This window comes from Hipposideros armiger, unplaced genomic scaffold, assembly GCF_001890085.2.
Source record: "Hipposideros armiger isolate ML-2016 unplaced genomic scaffold, ASM189008v1 scaffold_501, whole genome shotgun sequence".
Lineage (NCBI taxonomy): Eukaryota > Metazoa > Chordata > Mammalia > Chiroptera > Hipposideridae > Hipposideros > Hipposideros armiger.
In genome coordinates, this window is record NW_017731851.1 from 1,366,909 (window position 1) to 1,381,114 (window position 14,206).

Sequence of the window (14,206 nt, forward strand, 5' to 3'; positions counted from 1 at the left end):
TTTCTCTTTTGTTAGTCAATTTTTAAATATAGGGTAAAATGCAGATCAAGAAAAACCTAAATAAATCGTCCTTTTAATTTATATCACAAATACAATTGACCAAAATAATTGTAAATACTAATGAAAACACAAATACTAAGTACATAATAAATTACTGAATGCTGAAGATGTCTTTATTTAAAAAATAGGCTATATCTGTCTTACCATATTGCAAATATTTTGTCAGACTAAACTTCCTGCTTGGAAACAGGAGGAGACACAGGAAATACAAATCACTACGAGAATAAATAGGGGAAAGCTAAGGATTTTTCTTTTAAAGTTATTAAAGGGTAAATTCCACATTTAAAATAAAAAGTAAAAGGAGTAAGATTCCAATTTCTCACTTATTATGCACAGAAATGCATAGATTTCACACATTTAAGCCTGTAGCAGCACAAACAAGCTTATACCTCTCTGATTCTAAAGTTACTCTGTATTTATATGTTATTTTTTAAAATGGTTTGGTATATTTGCAAAATGTATTTGACAGTTAAGACCTTCAAAGCAAGTCAGGTCACCACTGTTTTCTAAATGTAATCAGGGGTTAGGACAAGATAATCTCCACATTCCTGACAGCTTTCTGATCCTAATATACAATGGTTTTCCTTATGCTTTCCTCTTTAAAATAGAAATAAAAATGTTCCTTTATTATAGACAGCTTATGCAAAACAGTTAGAATGTCACAGAACAGATGTTCAAGAACAGTTTCTACCTCTCTCTTGCCTTTCCAAGGTTTGAAAACGAAATTATCTTTAAATGAAAGAATTAAATAAGCTCTGATTTGATCTCAATTTTTTAGGTCACTGAAGGTTTTTCTGGGCTATCAATGATATTTTTAAATGGGATCAAGAATAAGAGGGGAGAGTTTTCTTTAAAAACACAATTATACCATAAGAAAACACAATTTTTAAAGTTTTCAAATCTCTAGTCTCATGAAGTCCTACTGAAACACAGTAAATTTCCCAACAAAATAATCTTTTAAATTTCATCCAACACAAAAGTAAAATCCTAACAATAAACCTAAGGGTAAAGACAGTCATAGTGGGAAACAATATTCAAAAGATTGCTTTACCTCAAAGAAAAAAGATCTTCAAGGCAGCTGAGAGGCCACTTTCTTCAAGTCTGTTTCTGGAATGTGGACACCAACTATACACAGGCACACTCCTTCCCCAGGACATCCTGACTGAACACAATAGCTACTGACAACAATTGAATGAACTGTGGTCGCTATTTCCAAGCATGGAAATTTTACTATCTATAGACACAAATTTCCCTATCTAAGTTAAATGGCACTTATAAACAGTCTATTTAAAAACAAATTTGGTTACTAAGCACATTTTAAAAAGTCACAATAGAAGTTATCCATTTTTCCCATTTAAATCCATCAACATTTTTTTTCAGTGCTTGAAATACAGAAAAAAGAGAACCACACAAAAACATGATAAATCTATGTCAAAAGTAGGGGAGGCAGTTTTTAAGTATATGGACTATATTTTAATGAACAGATCTTTTTTTTCTCTTCCCGCCTCATTCCTTGACACTTGCCCTTTGCCCTCTCTAGATATGAGTGTGTTCACCAATCACATCAAGTTCTTCAACATTCAGAGTTCTTGTACAAGCGCCCTCTATCAGTCCTCAACACTCCTTCTAGTCTAGTTAAGGCCTACTCTACCTTTGAGACTCAGGACAGGTAATCCCTCTCCCCAGTGAAGCCTTTCCTTTCCTTACCAAATCCACAGGGAGTCACATTTATAGATTTCAACATTATCTGAATTCATATTACCTATCAGTGACACTGAACACTGACGATCGCTTCTTAGAACCTTGCACTTTTTAAATTCCATGACATCTTTCTCCAGATCATCTCCTCACTTCTTAGGTGTTTCTTAGGTTCCTCTATCTTCTCTCTGTCCCTGGGATCTCATACTCAGTCCTCTATTTACTTGGCACACCCTGAGTTGGTGTTGTCCTTTTCCACCACCTACTACACATCAATAATTCTCAAGTCCTCTTCAATTCCAAACTCCAACTTAACCCCTAACATACAGCCTGTGGTATGTTCCGCCAAATCAACATCCATCCCCTTTTCTGTAACCACATTCCACCTCTACCACATCCCAACTTCTGCCTTAGATCAGACTGTCCACCCTCATCATCTAGCCCTTTATTTCTAACAATCTCCTAACTGATGCCTCCAGTCTCATCTCTTCTCAAATACCCCCTTCACCCTGTCTTTCTTATATACCACAGCCCCGAATAACAGATTCTAACATTTTTGATTGGCAAGTCATTTCATCAGACAATGTCCCAATTCTTGATTCATTTAGCACATGTTTTATACACATACATACATAAACACAGACGATAAACTTATTTTACAATTTAAGTTTCATTCTTTCACACTTCAAATACAGTTCCAATTAAGTCCTTTTCTCCATTTTTTTTCCCTCCTTTAAGTGGAGTCACAACAAATGGCCATTTTCTAGCACCACTTGTCCTCACATAACAAAGCCTTTTTGTCCACTAATAACCTACTTCAAAGGAGCGTGGACTCTTTCAAAAAACTAAAAAATTTTAAACATCAGTTGTTTAGTTTATTTCACAGTTATCAGTATTTTTCGAGTGTTTCCTGCCAAATAGTTTAAATTTTTAAAAGGAAGAGTGTTTTAAGTGTGACAGTGGGAACATTAAGTATTGAGGTATACGTAACTCCTAGTGGTACACATCACACAAATGTCATGAGGGGATGCTCTGTAGTCATTATGAACAAAAAATGTATCACTTGGACCTTTTTTGCCCACACTAACCCACTTTTAATATATCTTTCTTACCTTTCACTTTTGCAGTAAGCATTTCTGCAGCATTCTGAAGATCAACAGAATTGAGGTTCTGATGTTTATTCATTACAGACTTTAAAACACGGAGAAGTTCGTCCAGACGTATATGAATGACTTCTTTAAAACAGTCTTAAAAAGGAAAAACATTTTTAAAATTTGTTTCCAAAACCAAGTTTCAGGAATCTAAACTATGAAAGATTATTTTGAAGCACAATTTCAAGTACAAGCAATGATTCCACAATTTTTGCCTACTATACGTTCACTTCTATTTTTACCACAGCAATTATGTACAATTTATATGTATAACCTTCAAATTACCTTTAATCATTTTAGTTCATTAAAGATTTCAAAGGCACTCACAGTTATGATGAATTTAGCACTACCTTTTGCAGTTTTCTCAGTCTAAATATGCTCTCCAGATTTCCCTTGCAGCAACTTTATAAGGTAAGTTTTCCTGTCTTATAGCTTTTATTCTACTATACTTTTTTATACATATGGTAACAGTTAAAGCCCTACAGTGTCTGATATATTAACCAATACTCAAGAATACTTATATGTTAAGTTTCCATGTTAGAAGTGATTCTTTGAATGAATTATAAGATATTAGAAGTCAGCAACTCACAGATATGATAAAATGCATACACCTTTATATAGTTCAATTAATTTTTGTGCTTTTTAGAAAAATTGAATTAGTTTCCAATGATGAAATTTGGGGCTCATTAAAAAAATTCCAGATTTCTGCTTACTCTTGAAAAATCAAAATCTGGTTATACCAGGCCCACAATCCTCCTTGGCCTCAAGGAGCTGGAACAAAGCAACACTGCTCTCTTAGCTGTGCATTCTTTCCTAGTCTCCCTTTGGCTCCCCCCAGCCCACCTACTCCACTCACTTACACCAACTCTGGTCAGAGGGCTACCGACAGCATTTTATAACCCCTGGAAATAAGGTGACCATATAATTTATCATTCAAACTAGAACACTCTAGCCAGTGAAAAGGGGGGTGCTACTCACAATCATAACAGCACTTACAGGTGTGCTCCTGAATCACCAACCCAGGCAAACCAGAAAGCAAAATCGCCCTAACCTTCAAAACTCCTGAAGTAATCCTCAAAAGTCTGAAAAGACAACCACCTTAAATACAATACTCCAAGTAATTTTCCTTTCTGTAACCTTACATAGCACTAGTGCTTAATAATGGTTAACATTTGTTGTGTCCTATGTGCTTTTAGTACCTAAAAGTACTTTAAGGATATTATATCATTTAACTTTCAATCAGTCTTATTAGGTAGATATTTTCAAAATCTCCATTGTAAAGATGAGAAAACTGAGGCACACCTAAGTTCACCAAGTTACTAAACTGTGGAGCCAGAATTTAAACCCAGGGAGTATAATTCTAGAAGCCATGCTCTTATGTTACACTGCTCCTTATTGAAATAGCTTAAAAAACAAACAGAAATCATTTTTAAATAGTATCATTTTATAATAATACAATCAATGTTTTCAGAAATGTTAAAAGATAATCACTAGAAAAAAAAACTATCTATAGGATAAAAAACAAAAACAAGAAACCTTACCATCATCCATCAAGTATTACATTCATTAACAGCATAATCAAGAGAAAGAAATATGTAGGATAAGAGGAGCAGGCAAAGTTGGAAGCTGTGTATACTGGGACAATGAGTATTCCAGGAAGAGGCTCAGAAAAATAGTTCAGGCAGTGATGGAAGCGGAGAGAATAGAGTGCCTTAAGGAGAATCTGACTCATTCAACCAACAAGTTTTAATGATAGGACCAAAAAAAAAAAAATACAAGGGACTAACTGCTGGCCTAAGTAGCCTTGGAAATGAGTGGAATCTATAAGACTATAGGCAAGGAAAATGCACATCAATTCTGTACTCTAGTTGATAAAGTGTTTTCCATGAGGGTTCAGGTTAATTCTGATACTAGTATAATACATGTATAGTGGAACTGAACAATTGAGTACATGGATAGTCAATGGTAGGAGCCAGGTATCTCACTGTTGGAGTGGAAACTTACAAATAAGCTAGGGGAGGAGGCTATAATGATACATGTGGGGACAGATTTTAGTTCCATACTTCAGTGAGAATTCATGTTTAGCTTAATATAGATATAGGTGGCTACATATAGATTGATAAATATGTGTGTATATAGAGGTTAGTATACACACATGTATTTTTTTGCTCGGTCAGCTGAGAAGGCCTAAAAGAAATGGCACCTCAGTGGCAATGAGCACACCTTAGCACCCTGATCTTGGTTTCTAATACCTTTCTCCAATAAAAGGAACCAGGGCTCCTTAGAGAAATGGCTGATTCTAGGACTAGGGAAGGAAACATACAAGATGAGTTAGGAGCATCTTGGAATATCAGAAAGTAAGAGTTTTTTTTTAATTTTTTTTTTTTAAATACAAAACCTCACATTGAAGAGGGTATGCCAAGGGTTCACAGAAGCCAAGAGCTCCCAATGGCCAAAGGTGGAACAATTTGAGCAACAAATAAATAAAGTAGTACTAGATTATAATCCAAAGTATAAAGTAAATATCCATGAGTCCATACTGATACAAATAAATGACTGAATAAATAGATGGAGAAGAGACAATCTCTTGTATAGAAAAATTCGAAATAATTTCTATAGATATTTTGTCCTCAAGGAGGTGAAGCATGTGCATAGTGACTTCCTTCCAAAGACTACAGTATAGAAGGGGGACAAAAAGAGTTACAGTAGAGAAACTTGACAACTACTACTTAAACAGGTGATCAAGGTCAACATCAACAGTGATAAGTCATGTTCACAGTAAGTACTCTTGATATGATGTGATAAAAATGGCACTTTACATCTGTTACCTTCCTTCCAACATCCCATAACCCCAGTCTAATCATGAAAAAAATGACAAATTCTAAACAAGATGCATCCTACAAAATACCTAGCCAATGCTCCTTAAAACTGTCAAGGTCATCAAAAACAAGGAAAGTTTAAGAAACTGTCACAACCAAGGAGGGCCTAAGGAGACATGACAATTAAATATAATATGATAGGATCCTAGAAGAGAAAAGGGACAATTTATGGAAATCTGAATAAACTATGGATTTTAATTATCATTATGAAATATTGATTCATTAACTGATATACCATACTAATGTACAATATTAATAAATAGGGGAAACTGGTTATAGAAGTATATGGGCATGCTCTGTACTATCTTCTCAATTTTTCTGTAAATCTAAAACTAGTCCAAAAATAAAGTCTATTTAAAAAATGAAATACAGATGGGCAAAAGATTTTAGGAATTTTATGTACTATTGAAAATTTTCCCATAAATGTTTTATTTTCATAGTTAAAAATTCATTTATGTATTTTTTTAATTCGTAGGAAAATGTGAATTTGCAGTTATCTGTATAATAATTAAGGTATTAATTATCATAATTAAATAAATGACCAATATCTATTTTATCTGTTTTCTAATGGTGGGTGTTCTGTTTACTTAGTTGAGGAAATTGAGCTTAGTGGTTGGTTAAAAGCATAGCCTCTAAAACCAGATTGCCTGAATTTGAATTCCAATTCCATGGCTGAGAGACACTGGGCAAGTTACTTAACCTCTGTGCCTCAGTTTCCTCACCTTTAAAGAGAAGATAATGGTAGCTACTTCATAGGGTTGTTCGATTAAAAAAGTTAAAACACATAAAATACTTAGAACAGTGGCTGGAACATAGTATGCCCTCAATAAATGTTTGCAGCTATTCTTATTATTCGTTTATGCAGCAGTAGAAATAGGTTACTAACACAGGTAAGGTCTAAAATGGAACCTAGTAGCTTTGAAATAAACTTCTGAAAATAAAATTTGACTAGTTGTAAAAAATAACAATATATTTTTTTCCCAGTTTTGCACTGCAAAGTCTATTCTTTGTTTGGCCTATAACTAAAAAAAGGTAGTTTATGGTAATACTTCTGCCTACTTATCAAAACCAAGGTTGAGTGATTACCTAGTATCACAGAGCTGTGTTGTGCTCTTTTTGAAACCTATCTTAGTCTTAAAAGAGAAGAGAAAGGAAAGCCAATCATGTCTATCCCCTACTCTGATGTTTCACAGTAAAATCCACAGATATTAATATGCTTAGGAAATACTGTAAGAATCCTTTGCCTTATTTTGAGGTCTCAGGCCAAAACAGCTTAATTTTTGAGTGTCAACATCAACCATTAATATTGAAAATTAGTGTTGGGTATTATGCAAGAACTACAAAATAATAATGGCTTAAATGCCTAAATATACCTAAGTAATGGATTCTAGTCTTCTCAGAGTCAAGGAAATTAAATACGTTGAAATGAATATATTAAAAAATTATTCAATCTTTTTCAATTTTCTTAGTTTTAATTTATAACACAGTACATAGCAATAGACACAGCCCACATAAACAAAAAGTCTTTGGGATCCTCAATGATTTTTTACAGTATAAGGGGTCCTGAGAATCCCTGCTATGGTGATTCTGAAAAATCACTGCAAAACATTCCAATAACTATCAACGTAAATGTTTTATCAACTTGAAATTCTTTTCTTTCTACAAAGAAGCCCTTATAAACACATACTGAAGTTGTTCCAAATCAAAATGCTGAAAAACAGTAACTGAGTTATTCAGCAAGAAATTTCAAAAGTGCCTCAAATTATTTTATAAATAATTCCCATTACCTGTGATTAAACGCACTTCTGAAGCCTATACATCAACAGAAATGAACATGACAACTACATAAAGAAAATGTTAATTACAAAGATGCATAAATTTTCTTATATTTTTGAGTAGAAGAAGAGTCAACTACTAGCACATCACTTTATCCTGATAGGATTTCAGCTGGGACTTTATAAATTATAGCAAGCCCTTAATTATGTTTTATAAGTGCTAAAAAATATTCCATTTTTACCAAACGCTCTTTTCCCTTAAATAAGAATAAAGCCACTTCAAATTCTTTTTATGAGGCAAAAAGCCTCAAGCTGAAAGTAACTTTTGAGAAAAGTTGAAGCCGCTCCTTCACCACACTAAACAGTCTCCCCACCCCCCACACAGAAGCAGCAGTGAGCAAAGCACATGAGGACAGTTAACTGTTCTTCCCCAACACAGAGGAAAGGTGAAGCGGCTGATTGGTGTGGTGCAAAACAATAGATTTAGATCAAGAAACCCGGTTCCAATGCTTGAGCTGCCACACACTTTCTTGAAATGACGATGACTGTATACAAAACTTTTAGCTTCTCTGATCTCAGATTCATCATCAGAAAAAAGGAATTAATAAGAACATCTATCCTAGCTACCTTAAAAGGTTGTTGTGAGTATCAAACAAATGAACAGAAATCAAACTGCTTTATAGTCTTAATGTGTATAAGCAGTTATTGTTACTATTAAATCTGTAAGCCATTCAAACTATATACCTTTGAAAACAGAGTTGTCTCACATACAATTATATTCAATTACAAATATAGCAAGGTCCCACAGTAATTTGGCTAATGAAAAAGAGACATTAAAATTAAGTTTCAATTTCATTTTGTATATAAAAATCTAAATTAGCAAATTACTTGGAAATAAAACTATAATTAAAGATATTTTATAAAAATATTTTTATACCTATGAAATTAAATTACAGTATTTAATTCAGCAATATAGCTAAATATAAGATAATTTTTAAATTTTATAGCAGCCACATTGTAAGTGTAATAAAATTTAATTTATACTACATAAAGGTATTATATATACAAATAATATTCAACTAAAATCTTAACAGTAGTTATCTAGAACAGTAAAACTCCTGCATCCCAATGTTTGTTTGTTTATCTACTATCTATCCCAGTAATATGGTAATCTGAATTTTAATTTATTGTTTCACTTATTTGTACCATTTATTTTCTGCTTCATTCAGCTTATCAAGTGAAAACAGATTAGCCAGCTCCACTTTTTGGTTCTCATGCATTAACACAATACCACAGTGTTTATACTGCAAACACTTCATGGAAATGCTTAAGTAAATAAATGAAAAAAACTATGGTGTTTTCCTTGATTTAAAAAAAAGAAAAAAAAACTGACAATTTTTAAAACAGTCTTGTTAATTCAGCTTAACCTCTCTGGGAAAGCAATGAAAACAAAAAGGAGGGAAAAAAGTTTCAGAACTTATCACTAGGAAACTCCCTTTTTTTTTTTTTTTTCCTGCTTTAACAACTTCTGAATTTACAGGATAAAAGTAAAGCCTGAACAGCAGCTTTCTTTATCCAACCACTTGGGGAATGTAAAAATAATAGCTGACATTTTAAAACACTATTCCACGAGCTTTACATTTATGAACTCATTTAATCTTCACAACAACCCAATGATGTAGGTACGATTAACTCCTTTTAACAGATGTAGAAACTGAGGCAACAAAGATAAGTTGCCCAGTGACCAAAGGGGATTCAATGTTAGGTGTTCTGGCTCCAGCATTCAATCATTATGACACATCAACATGGTTGAAGAAGTTATAGTTTAATGACAGTACTCTACAATTTGTGACTTAATAGGTTTTTACTTCCAATCGAATACGCCAGTTAACTATTTTAAGTGCTGTTAAATCATGTAAACCATTCTAGGCAAGTACAGAAGAGGAAAGCAATATCCTAAGAGCTGGCACATGTGTAATAAATGAGCTACCTGTATTTCATACTTCATTCCTCAGATTCATTTCATACCTTTTAGGCACCAACTAACATTCACATTAACCTCTCCTAAGTGATATCCATTAGAAATCACTTCTAGAGAGGTTTACTTCTAAAAGAACACAGCAGGAGGGCATATCTGAGACTAGCAACTTAAGTTTCTAATATATCACAAAGTTCTCGCACACTAGAAAGGCTGAAAGTTATAGTCATCAATAGTCAAATTAACACCCATTGAAATCTGCCTGAAATTAATTTATACACCCTCCTGTATATTCACCTGGAAAAAAAATGGATTAATCCACAAAACAGGGTTTCAATTAAGACTTTGAACATTTTTGCAGAACTTCCCTCTCACAACAGAACATATTACTTAATGGCATTAAACTTTTTATTTAACTCCTTCTGTTCAATAAAATTTGCTTTAGGAAGTTAACATTCCTCTTCTAACTATAGTTCTGTCCAAGTTAGAACCTGGAATTCATCAGAAGCTTAAACCATAGTCCAAACCTAGTCTGTAGCAGATCTAGGCTTAGAACCTAAATCATGTGAATGTCTTTCCTGAGCTCTTTCTGTCCCCCTTACTTCCAATTTAACCAAACTGTACAATATAACCTGGCTGGAAACTGATCTGCTAGCTCCAATCAATTGAAGGGGATGAAAGTTACACACTCAAAAGGCAACTTAAGGAAGGAGAGTTCAAATAGACCTCAAGAGTTCTTATTCCTAGGTAAATTTTTCCTAAATTTGCTCCCATAACAACTTTTTCTAGGTTTCCTTTAAATGCTATAGAAATAAAAAATATTTATAGTTCAAAAATTCTCAATTTCTCAAGACTGACAAAAGCCAAATGTTTATACCAAGACTGTCCAATAGAAATGTCTGCAATGATGGAAATTTTTATACCTTCATGTAGCTACTAGCCACATGTGGCTAATAAGCACTTGAAATGTGCAGCTGAGAAGCTGAATTTTTTATTTTAATTAAATGTAAACTGCCACATGTCTAAAGGCTAACATGTTAGATAGCACAGATCTAGATAATCCCCAGTGAAAACAGAACCAGCTAATGAAATCACGAAAACGGAACAGTATTTTTAGAGTACCTGCCATGTGAAGCAAGTGAGATAGCATGGAAAGAACACACCATTCTGCATTCATGACCTCTGGGTACCAAGTGAAACCACTATTTATCAGCAATCGGTTGATGAAATCAGAGTCTAAATTATACATACAATTAATCTGTGAATGGAACTACGTGTACCTGCCTTTGTGGGGACTGTGTGATTCAGTACTGTTTGTATGTAAAAGTAGTCCGTGAAATACAAAGCCTAGGCTCAACAATATGACTGAACACCTGAAGCAACAGTCAAGTGATTTTGCATGTCATTGCCTCATGATAGGTAAAGCATATAAAGAAAATAGTATTCGAATTACACCAAAAGGTGACTGACTTGTATACCAACATTCTATATTCTTAAAAGCTAACTTTTTAGCTTTTTAACAGACAACTGACATGAATTAAAAGGCCATAAACAATGCCAAAAATTTGGCATCCTTCCTTGTAAGGAGGCGAAAGACAAAATATTGGCAAGGCCACTGACAAAATACTGACAAGGCTCCCTCACTGTAAAAGAAAAACAATGAAACAGCTCTTTGCTGTCTGGCCACAGTTTACAACGTGGCACTAAAGAACCTTACAACAGTGGTGGTACTAAACTTCAGAGGTCAGGGATATTTCTCAATACCCAGAAGACAAAAGCATGGCCTGTGTCTGGTCTATAGAAACATATAGTAATACCACCTTAAACAGTTACAGAATTTCAAACTTTTTACCTGTTTTCCTGAAGACTGTATCTCATGTGATTCTTGTAATAATTCTATTAAGTAAATAAGGAATAGTCTGATACTTTAGCAAGCTGAAAATCATGATCAATATTAAATACAAGCATATTACTACTATGTAGCATTTCTTATCATTTATTATGAGGTTAATTTATATATGTTTATACATACTCCCTTGTTTAAGAACAAACAAAAAAGGTTCTATCAACTCAAATAAACTAAATAGTATATTTCTGCATTTTTATAACAATGGTCCAAAGACAGAGTAAACAAATTCTTGTCAACTCCAAGATTTATTCTCAGCTGGCATATATATATATATCTTTTTAATTCTGATTGAAGGACTAAGAATTAAAATCAGTCCAAAAGTAAATAATGAAAATTCACTGGCCACTGCTTACTAATGAGGGTTGGTTATCTAAAAGATGGTTTTTACATTTTTTAAAATTTATCAGCCATAAATGGCAAGCTTTTTAATAGCAATACAATAGACTATTTAAATTATGAAGTACGGATTTTCTTATTAAAAGAATAATATCCTTACAGATTTTTAATATTAAATTTCCATGAAAAATATATTTCCATATACATACTTTTACCTCAAAGGGTAGTTTCCTTTGGCTATCTTGTATGTATTAACATTTTTCTCTTTTTTCACTCAGGATCAGCTCTCAATCCTCTTCTTTCCTAATCTCTCGTCTACTCATAAATTGAAAATCATGTAAAATATTACACACACACACACACAGTTTCAAAAGAATGGCTTATGTGACCATCGTTTTAAGGTAAATTCAAATACTAAAATTTTGAGCTGCAATTCAAGTCCAGTTATTTTGAGCATTTCAAACTGAAAATTACAGTTAGGCTAGAATGAACTCTTAAAAAGCATCATTTAGCACACGATATGGTTTTAGTCTCTGTTTTTCAGAATATATATCAGAAAATTAATATTTAACTTATATACATAGAAAATATTTCTTGGAATCTTATAAATGTCTATGAAACCCAAGGAGGTCTCATATAAGTAACATGAGGTATCTTCCTTTTCTACATCCAGACATACCATTATGAATATACAAATGAACTGCTACTTATCACAAAAGAATAGGAGCTGTATCTTTATTATCATTACCATCAAATTTAGACATAAAAGAGGCACTAAAAGTTGAAAGACTTAGGTACTAAGAGCAAGTCATTGAGTACAGATGTACTCTTTACATCAGAAGAATCAAGTCTTGTGCTCCATTGATCCATATTAATTAGACAGAGAATAAATTCTGTGATTATCCCTTAACTAAAGAAGCAAACTGAAGAACAGCAAAACAAAATTAAGTTTGACTTTCAAGCAAAAAAAATCACTCAAATGCAGTGATTTTAGATTAGGTTTTAAGAACAATATAGAAAACTGAATCCCAGCTGAAGTCTCAACAGTTTAAACTATAAACATTATTCTGCTTATTAAAGATGAATCGATGCACTGTGTTACCAGTAACAAGGAAGTTAAAATTCCAATGATTTAAAACTTTCCTATGTCAAATGGTCTCAACTACAAAGAACCAAAGACTGATTTTCATTTTTTGTATTCTTGTTCCTTCACTCTTACCGAAGTTTCTATAATGTATTGCCCTGGATCTGATTATAAAATAGTTTACACCGTAAACATCAAAATTTGGGGATAAAAAGCCACAAAATAACTACTACAGAATACGCTGTTCCTACCACTGTGTACACATTTCTCTGTAACGAGGCTGGCATTCAAAATTTTACAAACTATCCAATAAAAATGCTGAGAAAATAGTGGACAAACCTGAAAGAATAGCTTCTTTCAAATATAATAGCATATGGGAGAACTTCCTGATATCATTCACCAACTCCTTGATGTAATCCGGATCAAAAATGGAGTTGGAACTTAAAGACTTGAGCCCCATTTCAGAAGTTGTAACATCAGTAGATAGCTGGCCTGATGACAAAACACGTTTTTTCTTTGTCTTTTTCTGTTTGTGAGCAATCATCCTTTCATATAACAGTCAGAAAAACTGAAATCCTTAAAGGGGAGGGGAGGGTGAGAAAAAAAAAAGAGAGAAACACAAATACTACATCAACCAGGGGAAACATTCGACTAGATTTTCACAAATAGCCAGCCCATAGCCCACCTCAGAATTCTATTAAAAACAACCAAAAGAGCAAACACTGTACTGTACTACTACTAATGGTAGCAGCTAGCAGCTTCTATTTATTAAGTGCCAGTAATCTTGACAACTCTATGATATACACACTACTACTCTCTTCATTTCACAAGTTAAAGAACCTGAGGTTTGGAGGTTAAATAATTTTGTCTAAACTCAGCTGATAAATGATGAACTGGTTACTTAAACTCACATCCACCTTGTCAACAAAATCTATGCTCTTAACTCTTAGGGTACAGAATTGTTTTAATCTGTAAAAGTTTTCCTGAAATGTCACTTAGTAGAAGGACACATTCTCCCTCCATGACATCGCCTTCAAAAATAAAGATGAAATATGAGCTTTCTAAAAAGAAAGACCTGTTTGCAAAATGCCCCTCCATCACTTACTGTGTGTGATATGACAAGCTGTTAATCACCTTTATTTTGGTATGCTCATTTATAAAATGGCAATAACATCCTGACAACACCTACCTCATGAGATGATGGTAAGCATTAAAAGAGACAATGGGACAGAAGTTTCCATCCAGCCCATAAAAGAGGTTCAATTACAGTTAGTTCTCAATAATGCATACACATACCTATACATACATGTACACACACACACACACACACACACAG

The 14,206-nt window shown here is 33.4% G+C and overlaps 1 protein-coding gene across 1 annotated transcript in view; it reads right to left on the reverse strand.

Moving 5' to 3' along the window:
* The window catches only part of ARHGAP29 (Rho GTPase activating protein 29), a 76,152-nt gene that overhangs the window by 42,988 nt on the left and 18,958 nt on the right, over positions 1 to 14,206 (reverse strand). Inside the window, exons 2-3 of the mRNA XM_019667550.1 lie at positions 13,210 to 13,446; positions 2,871 to 3,005 (exon numbers count right to left, since the gene is read on the reverse strand). Coding sequence (XP_019523095.1) covers positions 2,871 to 3,005; positions 13,210 to 13,414 — 340 coding nt within the window. The 5' untranslated portion in view covers positions 13,415 to 13,446. The remainder of the gene's footprint in view (positions 1 to 2,870; positions 3,006 to 13,209; positions 13,447 to 14,206) is intronic.